Here is a 17,341-nt window from a genome sequence, read left to right as displayed (position 1 = left end):
CTGAATGCACCAAGTGCAATATGCCAGCCAAATCAGCTTTTTATCCATTTATTATACACACAGAGCAGCAGTAGCAGCATATGTACTTGGCTGCGACTAGACTAGTTATCCCCCTGGATGAGAACAAATCAGCGAGAGGGCGATATATTTTTCTGGGTTGCTGGCGCTGTGGTTAATTTCCCTGCTGAGTGGTCATAGTATCCGTGGATCAGTAGAGTATGCCTCTGAACACCATTCACTAAGAATCGCAAGTGGCCAAAGTGTGGCTGCAGTCGGTTCCTTTTTGTGAGCTGCTCATTGGGCTTCTGGCTGAGCAATGTGAGACAGATGCTGGCCTTGGGCCTGATCCAGCAGGTCTCTTCTTAAGTTCTTGATTGAGGACGAATTGGTTTTAATAAATTCAGTGTTGTTTGTTCACGGGGGATTATCTAATTATGAGGGGCTTGTGATGAGTTGGCTATGAAAAACAGTCCCCTATCTAAATTTGGTCCCTGCGTTCAGAGAATGTGATGGCTTGAGGCAGATGGGAATGATTCCTCTTTACAGCTCCCGGCTGCCACAACACTTCCTGAGCGGGCTTCATAGGCCGTAGGGACACAGAGCAGCAGCAGCAGCAACACCTGCGACGTTTGCTGGGCGCTGTTGGCTCGCCAGGGGCGCTGAGGGCGCGGCTCCGTTGCTGCCTCCCGCCTCCCAGGGCAGCGTCGGGAGGCGGGAGTTCCCGTGTGTTTCGTCCGGGGAGCGAGGTTCACCTGGGCTGCTTCCAGACAGCGAGCGCGAGGAAGTGGTCGCGCTGGGCTGAGGCCACGCGGTTTGGGCGCTATGAGGGGAGCCAAGCGCAGAAAGGAGAAGGGAGAGGTCGGAGTAGGAGGCGCCCGGACGTGACTGAGCAGCTCCGAGAGAGCCGTGCGGGCGCCTTACGGAGCAGTCCGCCCAGGCGAGTTCTGCAGGGGTTCGGGGGGCATCGACTGCCCCCTCGGGAAGCGAGCCTTCGTGGGAGATGGACCCACGAGGCTGGCCCTGCCTCATTTGCAGCTGCCTCTTCTGGTCAGGTAAGGAAAGGGTACCTCCTCTCGTCCAGGGCTTCTTGGGGTTACTTCTGGGAGCGGCCGACCAGAAGCTGCTGTTTTCCCTCGGAATTCGGACGAGATTTCTCTGCGCCTCCCGCGCATGTGTCCGGCTGCTGCCCGCCATCAGGCGTTGCAATATTTCGAAAAGTAAAATTCCTGACACAGCCGCAAAGTTGTTGAACCACCCAAATTGTTTGGGAACAAACCCAGATTTTAAGCTACTTGAGCTGTTTCGCCATCGGGGATTTTCCGGACCTATGGCAAGCCCGGAGTCATTAGAAGGCGGGGGCGGGGGAACCAGTCAGATTTATAAAACATTAGTAGAAATGGAAGATCAAGAAGATCAATTAAAAGGGGTGTGGGGAAAGGAGATGACAGGGCAGATAGTCAAAGCTGGAGGAAAATATGGGTGAAAGTACGTTGGAAATGTTGTCTATAGGAATAAAAGAAAATTATCATAAATTGAGAAGGTATTTAACACTGGTCAAATTAAATCAAATAAGGAATATTCGATGTTATGTTGGAGGGGATGCCAGGAAACTGGGAATTATGTTCACATGTGGTGGGGGTGTAAATATGTACATTTTGGGGGCAGGGACACGGACTTATAAAAAATATTGGGGGGGGGCCCCGGGAAAGCTCATGAATAATAAATAAGCTCATGAATATGCAAATAAAGTGGGTGGAGCTTTTGCTCGGGAGGGAGGGCAGGAGGCATGCAGCCCGACCCTGTGCATTTTGGGCTGGGGGAGGGGCGGCGATGGCGCTCTGCTGGAGGGGCGCCGGAGATTATTGGGGGGGCAGAGCCCCCCCAAACGAATTTTTGAGGGGGCCCGGGCCCCCTCAAGCCCCATGGAGTCGGCGCCTATGTTTGGGGGGCAAAGGGTGTTTAAGGAAATAACAGGGTTATCACTGGGTTAAAAGTGATTGAAAGTCCAGAGGTAGCATTACGATGGGGTGGAAGGTTCACAGGCTATGAAGCATTTGCTCACAAATTTATTGACAGCAGCACAAATTATTATAGCTAGGAAGTGGAAGGGGCAAGCAGAATATAAAATGGAATACATTAGTACCTCGCGTTACGTAACCCTCTGTTTAAGTAAACTTTAGGTTGCGAATGCAGCAAACCCTGAAGTATTTTTCTGGGTTCTGCAGAGCTTGCATGCGCAGAAGCGATCCACAAGTTGCAGAAACCTTGGGATCCAACCGGACCTCCGGAACGGATCCCATCCGCAGAGGTACCACTGTAATGGTATAAAGAGGTATATTAGTATGGTATAAGGAGGTGTAATGGTATGTTAATGATAAATTAACAAGTGCCTTTAAGGTAAGACAGGGAACATGCAGGAGAAATGATTCTGAGGAGATATGGAGGTGTTTGTAGAATTTGTACTGTTAAAACAGAAAAAAGTGGGTGGGGATGAGATCAAAGGCAGATTGGAGGCTCCCAGGCAATGGTTTGTTGTCGTAGCCTGTTGTGCACACATATTGATGCACACTGCTGACAGTGTGTATACACGGAGCCTCAGAAACACATAGGGGTGTTTTTGCACAGGGCGCTTCTTCTGTGGGTCTTGCTGCTGCTGAGAACTAAGCCATAGTCTGGCATAGCGTTGCACCTGAACTCAGGTTCTGGTTTGTTTCTTTCCCATGAACCATAACCAAGGTTTGTTCTTGACTCATTTTTTTTAAAAAAACAAACAATGAGCCTGGATTTGGAAGCAATGCTAAGTTAGACCACAACTTGTTTCCTGGAAGCTCATCAGGAGCAGGAGAGGAGTGAAGCACCAGCAGTTTCAGCTGTGTGCACCAATACGTATGCAGTGCATTCCCATTTAAACCATAGTTTAACTATGATTTAAGTTCATTCAGACCAGTCCTTCAAAGTGAAAGACATAGGATCTGGTTGCAATAATGAAACAAAAGTGTAATAATGATCTTTTTCACTTTTGCGTTGGTTGCCATAAGTGACCAGGCATTTCATGCAGGCAAGTGGACTTGCTGGACAGGTTGCTCTGTTCCTCCTTTGTGCTTGGCAAATAAACCAAATAGACAGCTGGAGGAGGGAGTCCTCTTCCATGCCCAGCATAGGAATGCAGTTTTATATCCCTGCCCTGCCAGCTCTCAACAAGGTACCGGTAGCTTGCATGTCAGTAACTTTTGTTGGCTTTTTTACAAGCAGCTGTGAATTAACATGGTTTACAAGTCAGATTGGCACCGTTGTTTAGGAAACATATAAAGAAGTATCAATGGGAAACTGATTTAAATTGGTCTCTCTTCCCCCCCCCCTTAAAGATCTAAATAATTGATCTAAATCAACCCACTCGGCTTAGACAGTGACCAGACACACCCTATAGAAACTCCAGTGCCTGTCATAGTTGGATGGAACAGCTGTAGCTTTCGTGAAACTTAAATCAGTTTTTTAGGTCACACTGTGCCTTACATTAAACACAATTTTAAAGAAATGTGTTTGACACTGTCACAGTACGTTTGAAGAAAAAGCAGTTCACCAGCAGTTGTTGCTGTTGCAATCAAGCTGTAAATATGCCTCTCTCCTCACTTCCTTTGACCTGCACTGGAAGCTAGAATGATGCAGGTGAGGGGAAACACACACAGCCATGAAGCCCCCTGGAGTACACACTCATCCTCCCAGTTTCTTCTCCTTTGAGCTGTGCCGCTTGGTAGGGAAGGAAGTTAGCAAACAAGACAAGTTACTACTCAATCCCATCTCTCGCTCATCCTCTTTGGACACAGCAGCAGTGAGGGTGAGGTGCATGGAGCTGCCTAAAGAGAGTGCAAATAGCTACCTGTGCCCAGTTGCTTGCCCCCCCCCACCCCAGCAGTGCAGCATAGCTGGTTGGTTGTGGAAATCTCATCTTTGCTGGCTTCCCTGCGCTCTCCATATTAGTGGTGCAAGAACAGGCACGGATTGGGCCTAAGGAGCCCAATCCTCTTCTCCATCCTCTTGTTGCCCAGTGAGAGAGGGCAGGTAATCAAGTAGTCCTCTTTTCTGGAGTAGCTGCTGCCTCCACATAGTTGTTCAATGTTCCTCTTTCACTTGCAATCAACACTTCCTCTGATGCCTTACCTATTCTTTCCGACTGGAAGTTTCTTCCTGATCACACATCCTCTCTCTTTGGGTAACACAGCAGGAAGGATTGAGCTCAACGGTGTCATTCACAGTGAGCAAGCAAAGCAAAACAGTTGGTGGCTGCTCCTCAAGAAAGTGCCGCCTCACTGCCTTACTCACCCATGCTTCGTCTATTATTGGATGGCACTGGGTTCATCATGCCTCTGAATGTCAGTTCCTGGGGATTACAGGTGGGCTGAGTGCTGTTGTACTCATGTCCAACTACATGCAGGCTTCCCACACATCTGGTTGGCTCCTGTGGGAACAGGATGCTGTGGATTAGATGGCCTGACTCAGCAGATTAAGTTCTTATGGAAATACAGGTGGTAAGATAGACTTCCCTTTTGCCGAAGTGGCATACCACCATTAATGCAAGTCTGGATCCAAGCCATTGTTCAGTTTATCTGATGAAACTAGAAGGAGACACACTAAAATATGTGAAAGAACACCAAGACTTTAAGCAATAGAAAGCTGTGATTGATACTTTCATAGAAATGTTACTAAAACCAAGTGTCTTTTTTATCACCAATATAACTGTAGGTGTACAGCTCATAACCGAACAGCAGCGTCAGTAATTAGAACGTATTTTCTCATTGCACTATTTGGCACAATATAGTCATATAGAAGTTGTGTAGAACATGTGAAATTGCACACAGTACTGACTTCTTTTATACAATCAAGATTCAGGTAGTATATGGGCTTGGTACCTCAGGTTTTAATTGGGTTAATTTTTGGTTTGTCCCCATCTTTTATGCACCTGCATGAAACCACATTTCCTTTCTTTGCCGTAGTCTGGATGAAGAGTTCTAGAAAATCTGAACACTGGCACACTATCTTGTGATAGTTTGACTGGCTTAATAAAGATGTTGCCCTAATATGGATTTTGGAATTTTTCTTATGGGCTACACAGCCATCTTTCTTTTCTTTTTATAATCTTAGGGTTGTTAGTTCTGATGCAACCATCCATTCCTCATAGATAACAAAATTTGACTACACACTCCCTGATTGATAGTTGTGAAATTTTCCTATAATAGGCGGATAGATGCTGTTTACAAAGTGATTAAACAAATTCATGGAGAACAAATCCAGTCATGGTTCTTCTCAGTGAAGTCAGCTGAATGGAATGCCTGTGTAAAGGAATGAAAGAGGATTGATACTTCGATCGTGCTCTGATTATAAGGTTCTCAGAGGCACCTTGTTGTCCACAGCTGGAGACGGAATGATTAACTCCCTGACTGATCCAAGAAGACAGTTCTTATGTTAACAAATCAAAGACTGGAGTGAGATTAGAACTGCTTATTTTTTCATAGCCCAGTGTGTAAACTGGCAAGCACCTAACTGTTCATTATAGCTGCATGCTACTGAAAGTCATGTTGAAAACATTGCTGGCTCCAGGGTTTCATAGGGTTTTTTGAAGGGAGATGGAGGTTACTGGTTTGTTTTGTTTTCGTTCATGTTTTTATTATGTATTTTGTATTTTTATCCTGTGTTTTTATGCTGTGAACAGCCCTGAGATCTTGGGACGAAGAGTGGTATACAGATTTAAATGGGCATACATCCTTCTTGCCACTGCCCAGTTATCTGTTGTCTTCCTCTGTGTCCAACCAGTCAGCCCAGTGGAAGAGTGAAAGATGAATGGAGCAGCGGTTCCTTCTCATTCAGTCAGTGCTTGGGGAGGGCATGGGGATAGGCAGCAACAGCAAGGAAGAGAACCAGCAGGATAGGGAGACTGTGATGCTTGACAAGGGGCTCCCTGCTAGAGTGTGAGCCTCAGCAGGTACCAGACAATGCTGACTCTTGATTCCATTCCCACTTGTAAGGCAAAACAAATGAGTTTGGATCTCTTTATTCTATGCAGATAGTGGCATAGCATAGTCCGTTCTGTATCTTGCATTCTTAGTTGTAGAAAGTTCTTTCATATGGAAACTTCTAGAGCCAAACATCTTTGAATCCCACATTCTCAAATCCAACTTGTGTACATTACCAAGAATACATTGCAATTGCTTTTACTCAGTAATTAAACCACTATGAACAAAAATATTGCTCTGTACTGTTAATTCACAGTACTTACTAAAAGTGGTCTTGCACTGGAAAAGTAATGTAGTTGGTACATTTTGTGCATTTAAATCCTGCTGAAATACGTGGAATTTCAGCCTTCACCAGCCTTCATATATCTTGGATTACAACACCCATCTGCCCCCCAACCAGCACAGCTGTAAGTTATAGTCCAATCACCAGGTTGCTAGAGGCTAACTTAAAAATGCCAAACTACTAGGTTGTGGCAATGCTTCTTGCTCGGCTGGATGGAGGGTAGCTAGGGGTATGTGTGTAGAAACTTGACTACTGTACAACGGAAGAATTCCCATTCATTGTTCTGTTCACTTTTGCCTCTGGCCCTGCCCACCAATGGCATGTGGCCCCTGGAAGGTTGCCCAGAAGGGGAGTGTGGCCCTCAGACTTTAAAAAGGTACTCCAGCCCTGATTTATGCCACACTTAATGGTACTGATCAGAAAGATATAAGGAGGAAAGTGAAATTGCCTCATAATATCAAGGTAGTAGATACATTTATTTTGCTATACAGTGGTGCCTCGCAAGACGAAAAGAATCCGTTCCGCGAGTCTCTCTGTCTAGCGGTTTTTTCATCTTGCGAAGCAAGCCCATTGACGGATTAGCGCTATTAGCGGCTTTTAGCGGCTGATCGGCTTAGCAGATAAGCGGCTTAGCGGCTTAGAAAAGGGGGGGAGGGGGGAAAAACCCGCAGGAACTCGCAAGACATTTTCGTCTTGCGAAGCAAGCCCATAGGAGATTTGTTTTGCGAAGCACCTCCAAAACGGAAAACTCTTTCGTCTAGCGAGTTTTCCGTCTTGCGAGGCATTCGTCTTGCGGGGCACCACTGTATTGTAATGACCTGCAGTTGTTATAGGCAACGAATCTGAGCTGAGAGCTGAAATAATGAGATCGACATTAAAATACCTCTTGAAGATCATTTTTATCCACTGTGAAAATAATGGAACATTTTCTAGTTTCAGTTTTGTAGCAACTAAGATAAGTTGAAAAACATACAAAGAACAGGGAAGGACAGCCGTGCACCATGAACTAACTGATGGGTGTAATATAATATGATTCATTCTCGAGTCATAGCACTTGAACAATCATGGTATTTTACAAGATTGAGTAAACTGATACTGAAAATTCACTGCTGATCAAATGCATTTTCAGACTGCAAATAAACTATTTCACAACATATTTTACCATATATTATTGTATTTTATTTTTAAGCCCCCCCCCCCCCGTTTTCTGCCTTCTAGTTAAAAAACAAAAGTTTCAGCAAGTATTGACAGAAATCAGCTCATAAATCATAAAAGGGAGTACAAGGAACTTCAGCCATCTATGCAGCCCTTGACTCTAAGAAAAATGCCAAAGTTTCACAAAGAGATGTTTGTTCAGCCCTTTCTGGATAACCGCCAGTTGAAGCCTTTCGCAGACCATTTTCATAATGAAAATTTCCCCCCTAATATTTAACCAAATTCCATTTTCCTGTAACATATATTGATTCGTCACGATTCATTGGTCTCTTCTGAGTATGCCTCTTCTTGCTTCCCTCTGCCTAATGGCAGGGCTGGCTGCTCTGTGTTTTGTATTCAGTAATGCTGGTTAACTACTTTTATAGTCTATATTTCTGACATCCTTGATATGATGCTTTCTTCCATCTTTCAATATTCCTTATTACATATCCCTATGTTTTCTTCCATCCTTCTGTGATTTAAATATGACCTTCCTTCCATACCTTCATTTTCTGAATAAATTTATCATGCTGTAAATCTCAGAACCAAAAATAACACAACAGGTGAGGTGATACAGTTGAGGTTGTATCTTAATAAAGAAGTAGCAACAATGACAAATGGATGGTGATGATTTAGAACAGCCTTTGCCAACTTGGTGCCCACCAGATGAGTGCTTTAAGAGTAGGAGGATTAATAAGCTTGGTATACAACAAAACAATTGAAATGGCCCCTGCACTAGCACTACTTGGGCTTAGGATCCCGTCTGCTCATGATTATTCTAAAGATCACCTCTTAGTCTTTCTTTTGACTGCTGCTCTTATGGAGATAGCCAGATGTTGGATGGAAACATTGATTCTTGGTATAACAGACTATGGTCAATAGCATTGGCTGAGAAACTAACATGCCAGGTGAGAGTGGCAAAGGGCAAACACAATCCATATTCCTTTTATAACATATGGCAAGTGTATGTTCAGACTGTGGAAGGAATCCACCCAGCACTCATGGGGAAACGTGGTGTGATCTCTTAGAGTAATCAAACGAAACTTTAACACATGGCATGATAAAAGTCTGTAATTTTATCAGGACAAGTTACTTGTTGTTTACTGTTGTAACTGTTGTGTACTGTTTTCTCAAAATTTATCTTCTGTACCATGAAAATAAATAAAAACAGTATTTTTTAAAAAGCGTAGGAGGAAAGAATTAACCACATTTATATCCTCAATTGTTTAAATACATTTTCCCAACCAGTGAAAGAAATTCAAGGCCACATTTAAACAGCATATCATGTTTGTATTTACAGTGCATGGGATGGTACCAGAACCTCAGAATGTAAGACTTCATTCAGTTATGTTCGACACTTTTCTCCAGTGGGATCCACCTCATTTTCACAAAGGAAGCATGACTTACACAGTTCAGTATAAAGTGTATGTGTGAGTGAAATGGCTTATAATTTTAATAGTTTATTTTAAGGGCACAATCATATGATCTATGGAAGGGCATCACAGAGGCCATAGAACAAAGCACATCTTCTTTGTCGACAGCTAGTTCCCCGCCCTCCCCCCCCAGAGGCCCCCTTCTTGTAGTTGTGGAGACTTCCACGGCCACCCCTCCCCCTGTCTTAGATGCTTTGGTGCAAGGGAGGGGAAAAGGAATGTGCCAGGGTCAGCTCCAGGTTTGTGGAGCCCTTGACCAAAGTTTCCTGTGTTGGGCACCTTTCTCTATCAGTGGTCCCTGGTGACTGCTGTAGAGGCAGCGCTTTAAAAAGTGTGGTATGGCTAGGTCTAGGCACCCTATTAATTTCTCACTATGTCCCAGAGATGCTGGGGCAGGGGGATAAAGGGGAATTAAAGGATAGCTTGATGCAGCCACTTAGCACTGTGGAGGCTAGCCTGGGAGTGGGGAGATAAGGGCCTCCAGAGCAGTCATTGCTACTGGGCTCTGTAAGGGCACTGGGAGCTGCCCAAGGATACCACATGATAGATGTTTCAAATGATGCATTGATTATACAAGAGTAAGAATTGAAAATGAATTGTTGCCTGAAATGAGAGAGAGAGAGCTATTCTTTCTTCAATAACACATTGATTTTCTTTCCATTTTTACAGATATGGAAATGGGTTCACTGATTTATGCCAAAGAACTGACGTCACAAAGTGCAATATTTCAAGTATCCCTATACATGGTAGTTACATTGTAAGAGTTAGAACTGAAGTTGAAGAGGAGCGATCAGACTGGGTAAACATCACCTTCACACCATTCAGTGACAGTAAGTGAAGATTCAAGTTCACTGGAATATTATTTTTAAAGGTTGTGTTGTCTGGCTTAACAATATGGTTTCTTTAGAACAACATCATGGTGATGGGTTAGTTAAGACCAATTAGAACAAAGAAAAAGGCACAGGGTGATATCTACCTAAGTATGCTCAGTGGACTCAGCTTATGTTGGATACTGTGCATAAGTTCCAAGACCATGTTCAACTTAGTAAAATGTCTGTGTTTTTCATAGACTATGAGAGTTTCCCATGGACAACCTTTGCTCTGATTTGGCACACTCCTAGGATTCCGCTCCTTTGCTTGTACAGCTTCCTGTGGGCCTCTTTGGCTTGTTGTGCCCTTTGGAATAGTTTCACTTTTCATTTTAGTTTCCATTTATCTGACTTACCTGGATTACTTCATCCAAAGTACTCTTTCAGCAGTTAGTTTTATAAGCCCACAACCACAGGTTCCCAATTGGTGTTCCCAAAGGATTTATACTTTGATCCCATTTATTTGTCCACTTAAACAGTTGTATGCTATCTGCAAACTTTCTCTATAGATCTTACCCTGAAGGCAGTCCCCTTCCTACACCCACGCTCTGAATAAAAAAGCAGGGTATTTCCCTGCTGTGTTTGAACAATGCACTGAGAAAGGCTTGTGAAAGCTAAGTCAAAATAGCTATGTCAAAATACTGGAGGGTTGGGGTGGGGACATGGCCCCACAGTCATTTTCACATTCTGTCTCTCAAGCTAGTGTTACTAATTGCAGTTTTGGAATATTATGATGGTTAGCTTGTTGGTGTGCATAAAATGTGACACGCATTTGGACCTTTTTATAACCAAAATAAATACTTCTGAAACCATTCAAATGCTATTGGAGCCAGAGAATAAGTGGGCCTGTATATATTTTATTTCTTCATTTCTGAATCCAAAAAGTAGTTGCGGGCATTATTTCTTGGTAATCGATTCGCAAGGCATCCATTAAGAAACAACTAGAGGTAGCTGAGGTGCTTTGAGAGGAAGTGCAGATCATTTATGATATAATGAGAAATATGATGTGCTTATTATACTCTGTCATAAAGCTTCAAAAATCATATGTAGACTATGATCCCAGACCTTTCCTGGGAAAATCCACAGGAAACCTGTTCTCAGTCATGGACATAGAAATTTGGTTCAGTAGCCATAGCAATGAAGCTGCTTATAACTAGAGGCATTTTGGTAGAGCACAGTCGATTAATGCATAAACTATCAGTCCCTCAAAATTAAGCACCATTCTTATTCATGTTTAACAAACTGAACCTGCATCCATCTGTTCAACAGAGATGATGTAACATCAAAAGAAGTTGAAAAGATGAGGCAATGAAAACATTCCATACTCCTGCTTTTGTTCTTAGCAAAAGCAGAAATAACATAGTGTTCTTATGGTGCCACAACTATTCAGGTGCCACTTCCTGCCCTCATCCTTGGTCTTCCCTAGTGTTTCATTCTATATAAAATGCTTTCTCGTGCTTTCTCATGTGAAAAAAAGCAAACTTTTTATATGATGTACTGCATATTTAAATGGATCTAAAAACAAACAAAGTAAAAACAAACAAATTTGTTAACTTTTGTTTTCCTCCACTTCATTTAGCAATCATTGAACCACCTGCTGTACAAGCTGAAGCTACAACACCCGGGGTCTTGATTGTACAAATCACAGACCCACTTGTTTCTAGAGATGGTGGCAAATATTCCATAAAACAGTTTTATGGCCATGGTTTTGTGACTTACAAGATGCGAATTTGGAAGAAAGATTATGATGGTGAACAGGTAGAGTGAATCTGTTATGGTGATTTAAATATGTTGCTACATAAACAAGTACAGGAAAGCTTTAGTGAGTTCTGTGTCTCAAAAACTTAAACTTGATCATTAGATAGCACTGACAGGGTCAACCAGGCTACGTTAGTTTCTAAGTAAGTTTTCCAGTAGGAGTCTATTCTACTAGCATTCTATTACTGGTACAGAAGTGTGCTGCTGGTAGCGATTTGTAATGCGTGATTTGTAGGATGGGAGAATCAGGCCTCTCTAAGATAAGGATTTAGCACCTTCTTCTTTCATCACTGGGAAGGGTTGAAAAGGGACAGCATCCTTTGCCATATGTTTTTTGACGTACAGAAACCTTAAGCTGTGGCACAAAACAATAAGAGGTTTTGTAGGAAGTGGGTCAGAGCCAGTAGGCTCCAGCTAGCTTTCCAAGCATAACCTTGTGATTTAAGGGAAACGGCAGGACCTAGAAAGTAGGATAGGATTGTGCTGTTAAGATTCTCATTTGTCAATTTCCTACTTTCATACTAGGTTAGATATGTGAATATAACACAGTCTTCTAAAACACTGCCTGATCTGGATCCTGGGACAACATATTGCCTTCAGGCTCAAGCATTTATTGCTGAATTAAATAAAAATGGGGACTGGAGTAACGCTTTATGTATCACTACAACTGACAATGGTAATATTTAATGGATTGAATAACTATTCATAAAGGACATTTTTAAAATCTGTACTCTTTCTCCACCCCACACCCCACTTATGGATTGAATTAAAGTGAAACCTCACTGATTTGTGCTTAGATTTATTTAAAACATCTAGGCTAATCCTATGCATGGTCGGTCACTCACAAATAAATCCTTCTGAATTTCATGTCATTTACACTCAAGTAAGTGAGCATGAGCTAAGAATCTTGGTTTTAATACTTCAGTTTTGTGCTCCTGAAGCACATCCAAACTAGGAAGAACTAGGGCATCTTCCTACAGAAGCAAAAACAAAGGTCTGATTTGGGCCATAGGGTCAGCACTTGCCAATCTGAGATTTTGACCAAGTCATGTTTGAATACAGTGGTGCCTCGCAAGACGAAATTAATTTGTTCCGCAAGTTTTTTCTTCTTGCGAGTTTTTCGTCTTGCGAAGCACGGTTTCCCATAGGAATGCATTGAAAATCAATCAATGCGTTCCTATGGAGACCGTCCGGGGACAGAGGGGAAGCGCTGCGTGCCTTCCCCTCTGTCCCCGGACCTGTTTTAAAGCAAGGGAAGGGGCAGCGGGGAGAATCGCTTCTCCCCGTTGCCGCCCCTTGGTTCAAAAGGGGTCCGGGGAGAGAGGGGAAGGCGCGCGCGCGCCTTCCCCTCTGTCCCCTCTTTTGAAGCAAGGGGAGGAGGGGAGAAGATCGCTTCTCCCCGTTGCCGCCCCTTGGATCAAAAGGGGTCTGGGGACAGAGGGGAAGGCGCACGCGCGCCTTCCCCTCTGTCCCCGGAGATTGCGGGGCTGGCAACGGGGAGAAGCGATCTTCTCCCCGCTGCCCCTTGCTTCAAAAGAGCTCCGGGGTGCGGGGGCAAGCTTCGTTTTGCGAAGCAAGCCCATAGGGAAATTCGTCTTGCGAAGCAACTCGAAAACGAAAAAACCTTTCGTCTTGCGAGTTTTTCGTTTCGCGAGGCGTTCGTCTTGCGGGGCACCACTGTACACTTAATGGCTACTAGACACAGCGGCTATGTTCTTTCTCCACTGTCCGGCAGTATATCTCTGAATGCCAGATGCTGGGGATCAAAAGTGGGAAGAATGCTGTTGGGCTCATGTCCTGCTTTCAGGCTTCCCATAGGCATCTGGTTCGCCACTATGAGAACAGGTTGCAGGACTAGATGCCCACTGAGCTAATCTAGACTCTTGTGTTCTTAATGCATATGCCCATTCACATGCCAGTGGAATGTTAACATGCAGGTGTCCTCATACTGTCAGCAGTTGAATGGACCACCCAGCACACTTGGTAACTGCATTTAAGTTTGTCCAGGTGCACATGAAAAGCTTACGTGCATAAGGACTTTACCCATGGTCTATGTCCTATAACATGTCAGGCCTTTCAGACTTTGATTTGAAGGCACAAAAAATTATTATATATAACAGAAGAACTCTACATCTGAAAATGGCTGGCTAAAATGAGACAAGCTTACAACAGACCAAATTTTATTTTCATTTTTTCTGTGCCCATATCAACAAATATAAATATTGTATTAGTTGTAATTTTGTTATTGTGGAATGTCTTATGAAGTATTTAAATTTTGAAACAGGAAAGTGAGGGGTTGGAGAATATGTACCTCTATGATATACTCCAAAAGGAATTAACAGTTTCTCCCCCCCCCCCACATTCAGGTATAAATACAGTGCAGCTGACTATTATCCTGCTATCAGTGTTGGCTTTGTTACCTTTCATCTGCTTTATGATTTTACATGTTTATCGATGGGCCAAATACATCTTCTTACCTTCGTATTATTTACCACAACATTTCATAGAGGTTTGTTCATTTGTACTTTACAGTTTACTTAAGAATCTGTTGCTAAATCTAATTTAAAAACTCAATCCATCCATTAACCAATTATTCTCCATGGAGATCCAAGATATGTAAATATAAGTACAACCCTCTATAGTTTCGGTTTGTTTAAGCCCAATTTTTTAAAAAAATCATGGGAAAGCTGCAATAATGTGGTCATTTTTCCTCCATTGGTGTATCATAATCCTTTCTTCTGAATGTCCCATCAGATGGTGACACTCACCGAAGTTCTCTACGGTGTCAAAACGTACCATTATCTCAACAAATTGCTCTTTGTGAGGCACAAAGAAGCTGCTCATTTCAGATATGACTGAACAGTGCACTTTGACTGTATGCATACGGCTGGGGGCCAGTGGGGAATGGGACTCCAATGGCTCCATTGAGCTCCATGCAGATCCTCTTCCACATATGGATGAATAATACCTACTACTTATTTGCCCACTGTACTTCAGTTTAAGAATTTCTTCCATGATGCTGACACCTCAAAAATAATAGTTTATAGGGCACTATCTGTAGCTTGAGGGTAAGAAAAAGCATTGAGATTTTGAGATTCTTAGAATTGTAATGGACAGTTAGTCACCTGGATTAATGTTTTAGTCTTTCCTGACAATCAGAAAATAGGAAATTTGTATGCCTGGTTTAAAGCGTCTCTTAAAAGCAGCAGGAATGATCAGAAAAAAACAAGTTCCTTAATCTTCTCTTTTTCCCCCTCCCAGTTTTTAAGCAAGCCTTTTTACAGTTCTCAGTTTCTTGCATCTCAGTCACAAGGAGAAGAACAGTCCTACGACAAGATAATTGTCCTTTCAGAGGAGTCAAAAAATGATAATGAATCTGAGGAACAAATGAGAAATGCAAAGCAGCTACTCCAAGGTTCTCATGAAGAAATCCTTAGGCCAAAAGAAGTTTCAGATTTTACGCCTCTGGTACACTCTTAAAAGTGGAAGAAAAAAACGTGGAAAGTGTGTTTTGAAGGCAGTTGGTGGCACTTTCAAGGAAGCAACAAACACCTTGCATATTACAGATTTAAAAATGTTAACTTGGTGAACATTATCTTTCAAAACTATATTTATTCTGTTATAACATATTTTAAAAGAATCTTGTAAATACAAATTATCTATTTTAAAGATTTATTTTTATATATATTGAAGCCTTAATTTTAGAACAAACCATCAATGAAGTATTAGTTAAGCAAGTTCACTCATAAAAAAATTGTGAAGTTCCAAATCTTTTATTACAAGTGCATTTGTGCATTGTGTAGAATAGTTCAAATTCATTATGAGAAACATACTGGGATTTATAAAATAATGATGCTCCCATAGTATTATGTTTTCTGATCCATATTTGCTTTAAACTGTGTCTGTATTCAAGTAACACCATCATACATTGGATCTAGGTAAGAACATCTATCCCTGTAAGCAAACTCCTATGTGCATCTCATTTGCTGGATTGGGTATAAATCTAATGTACATCTTGTATAGCTGGCATCTATCTACACAGCATTGTTTTCAATGCGATTTGCATTGCAAGATGCTTTCCCAACCTTATTCTGGCACATCCAATTGCATCTTTTAAAGGCACAAATAGAGTTGGGTTGGGACTGCAGTCTTCACACCATGATCCAGCTAGATACATATGTTCACAGTAGCATGTTTCCATATGTTCTGAATGTTAGCTATATAATGAACACCAAATAGTGTTGCGCGTGCAAAGCCAGGGCCTAAGAGGAGTGAAGGCTGAAGCCAGCCAACTATCCACTGTCCTGTCTCACTATGTCCCTGAGCAAGATGATTTTTGGCTATTGCTGAGCCCTGGAAACATAGCTCCTGGGCTTGGCTTTTCAACCTGGGGATACCTGTGCAACGGCTCAGTTTCTCATATGTGTAGCTAGTATGTGCCTAAATCCCTCTTCAGTAGAACCTAGGGCTCATTCATACTTCTGCTTGTCCCATTGGTTTCCCCGGGAAACCCCTCTGTTTACTACTGAATCGGAGCAAATTGGGTTTTCTCTGGATTGACATTTGTTCCAATCTAGAACGAAAGAGCAGAGTTTTCAGAGAAAAGCAGTGGAGCAAAGGCAAAATCACTTGGATCCATGCCTAGAAAGCACAGGACAAGTGGAAAACCACTCAGACACATGCTTTCTATACATGGGACAAGTGGAAGTGTGGACGAGTCCTTAGTCATTATGAACTTCCACTGGATTCTTTCCAATACACGGAAGTAATCTCCATTTATTTAGACTGTAGTACTATGCACCTGTGGGATGTGGGTGGAGCTGTGGGTTAAACCACAGAGCCTAGGACTTGCCAATCAGAAGATTGTGGTTTGAATCCCCGTGGCAGGGTGAGCTCCTATTGCTCGGTTCCTGCTCCTGCCAACCTAGCAGTTCGAAAGCACGTCAAAGTGCAAGTAGATAAATAGGTACCACTCTGGCAGGAACGTAAACGGCGTTTCCGTGCGCTGCTCTGGTTTGCCAGAAGCAGCTTAGTCATGCTGGCCACATGACCCGGAAGCTGTACGCCGGCTCCCTCAGCCAATAAAGCGAGATGAGCGCCGCAACCCCAGAGTCAGTCACAACTGGACCCTTCACCTTTACTATGCACCTGGGAGTAAGCCCCACTGAACTTCGCAGAATTTACTTCTGAGTGGTTGTGTAGAAGGGCACTTTGTATGGCATAGCTGCTTGATCTTAATTGTTTTTTTAACCATTTTAAATAGTTGTTTTAAGCCTTTTTACTGAGAATTTTATTGTTTTATTCTTTTTGTAAGTAACCTCAAGGTTTTATTACAACACTTACATGCATATAAGTGTTCTGAAATAAATGCACACTGCTTCAGAGACAAAGCAATGTTTTATGACAAATGTGCAGAAGAGGACATTTATTTATTTTAAAATATTTGGCATATATTTCAATTTTTAATGATGGTACCTGACCTCCTATTTTGATTGAATAAATGTATGGAAGCCTTTCAGAGGTTCTCTCTCAATCCTTCCTGAAACTGATTAATAGTTACATTTGGGATGCAATGCTCAAATCTAACAAATTTAACAATTCATACCCTTACTAATATTAATGATTAAAGTACAATTAATATAGTGCTCTGATCTAGCAGGAAGATTTAACCGTCTACTTATATTTGTATGTATTGCTATTGACCTTTGAAATTAGATCAACTACTTGCTATGCCTGAATTGGAGACTAACTTGAGAAACCTGCAGATGACATTTGTTTTCCAATTATACTTTCATC

General features: G+C 42.5%; 1 protein-coding gene across 5 annotated transcripts; it reads left to right on the top strand.

Annotated features, from left to right (window-relative positions):
- The first annotated feature begins 777 nt into the window (after nt 1–777).
- IL10RB (interleukin 10 receptor subunit beta) lies at nt 778–17,063 on the top strand. 5 transcript variants are annotated; one of them, XM_081199306.1, is made up of 8 exons: nt 787–906; nt 938–1,052; nt 8,786–8,915; nt 9,588–9,748; nt 11,367–11,545; nt 12,071–12,221; nt 13,912–14,054; nt 14,807–17,063. In XM_081199306.1, the coding sequence occupies exons 2-8, from the start codon at nt 1,001–1,003 to the stop codon at nt 15,023–15,025; spliced, it is 1,035 nt and encodes a 344-aa protein (XP_081055432.1). In that variant the 5' UTR covers nt 787–906; nt 938–1,000; the 3' UTR covers nt 15,026–17,063. The 5 variants fall into 5 exon arrangements, with proteins under 5 accessions (XP_081055433.1, XP_081055432.1, XP_081055431.1 ...); XM_081199307.1 differs by having other exon boundaries at nt 778–1,052; nt 8,786–8,909; XM_081199305.1 differs by lacking the exons at nt 787–906; nt 938–1,052 and adding an exon at nt 1,963–2,308 and having other exon boundaries at nt 8,786–8,909.
- The last annotated feature ends 278 nt before the right edge of the window (nt 17,064–17,341 follow it).

This window comes from Podarcis bocagei (genome assembly GCF_964188305.1).
Source record: "Podarcis bocagei genome assembly, chromosome: 6".
Classification (NCBI taxonomy): Eukaryota; Metazoa; Chordata; class Lepidosauria; order Squamata; family Lacertidae; genus Podarcis; species Podarcis bocagei.
The sequence above is the reverse complement of the archived record's forward strand: the minus strand, read 5'-3'. Positions and strand labels throughout refer to the sequence as shown.

Coding starts and splice junctions, on each gene's coding strand:
- IL10RB (XM_081199304.1), top strand. CDS start 2,188: ATGCAGCAAACCCTGAAGTATTTTTCTGGGTTCTGCAGAGCTTGCATG. Junction 9,749..11,366: donor CTTCACACCATTCAGTGACA/GTAAGTGAAGAT, acceptor CACTTCATTTAG/CAATCATTGAACCACCTGCT. Junction 11,546..12,070: donor AAGATTATGATGGTGAACAG/GTAGAGTGAATC, acceptor CTTTCATACTAG/GTTAGATATGTGAATATAAC.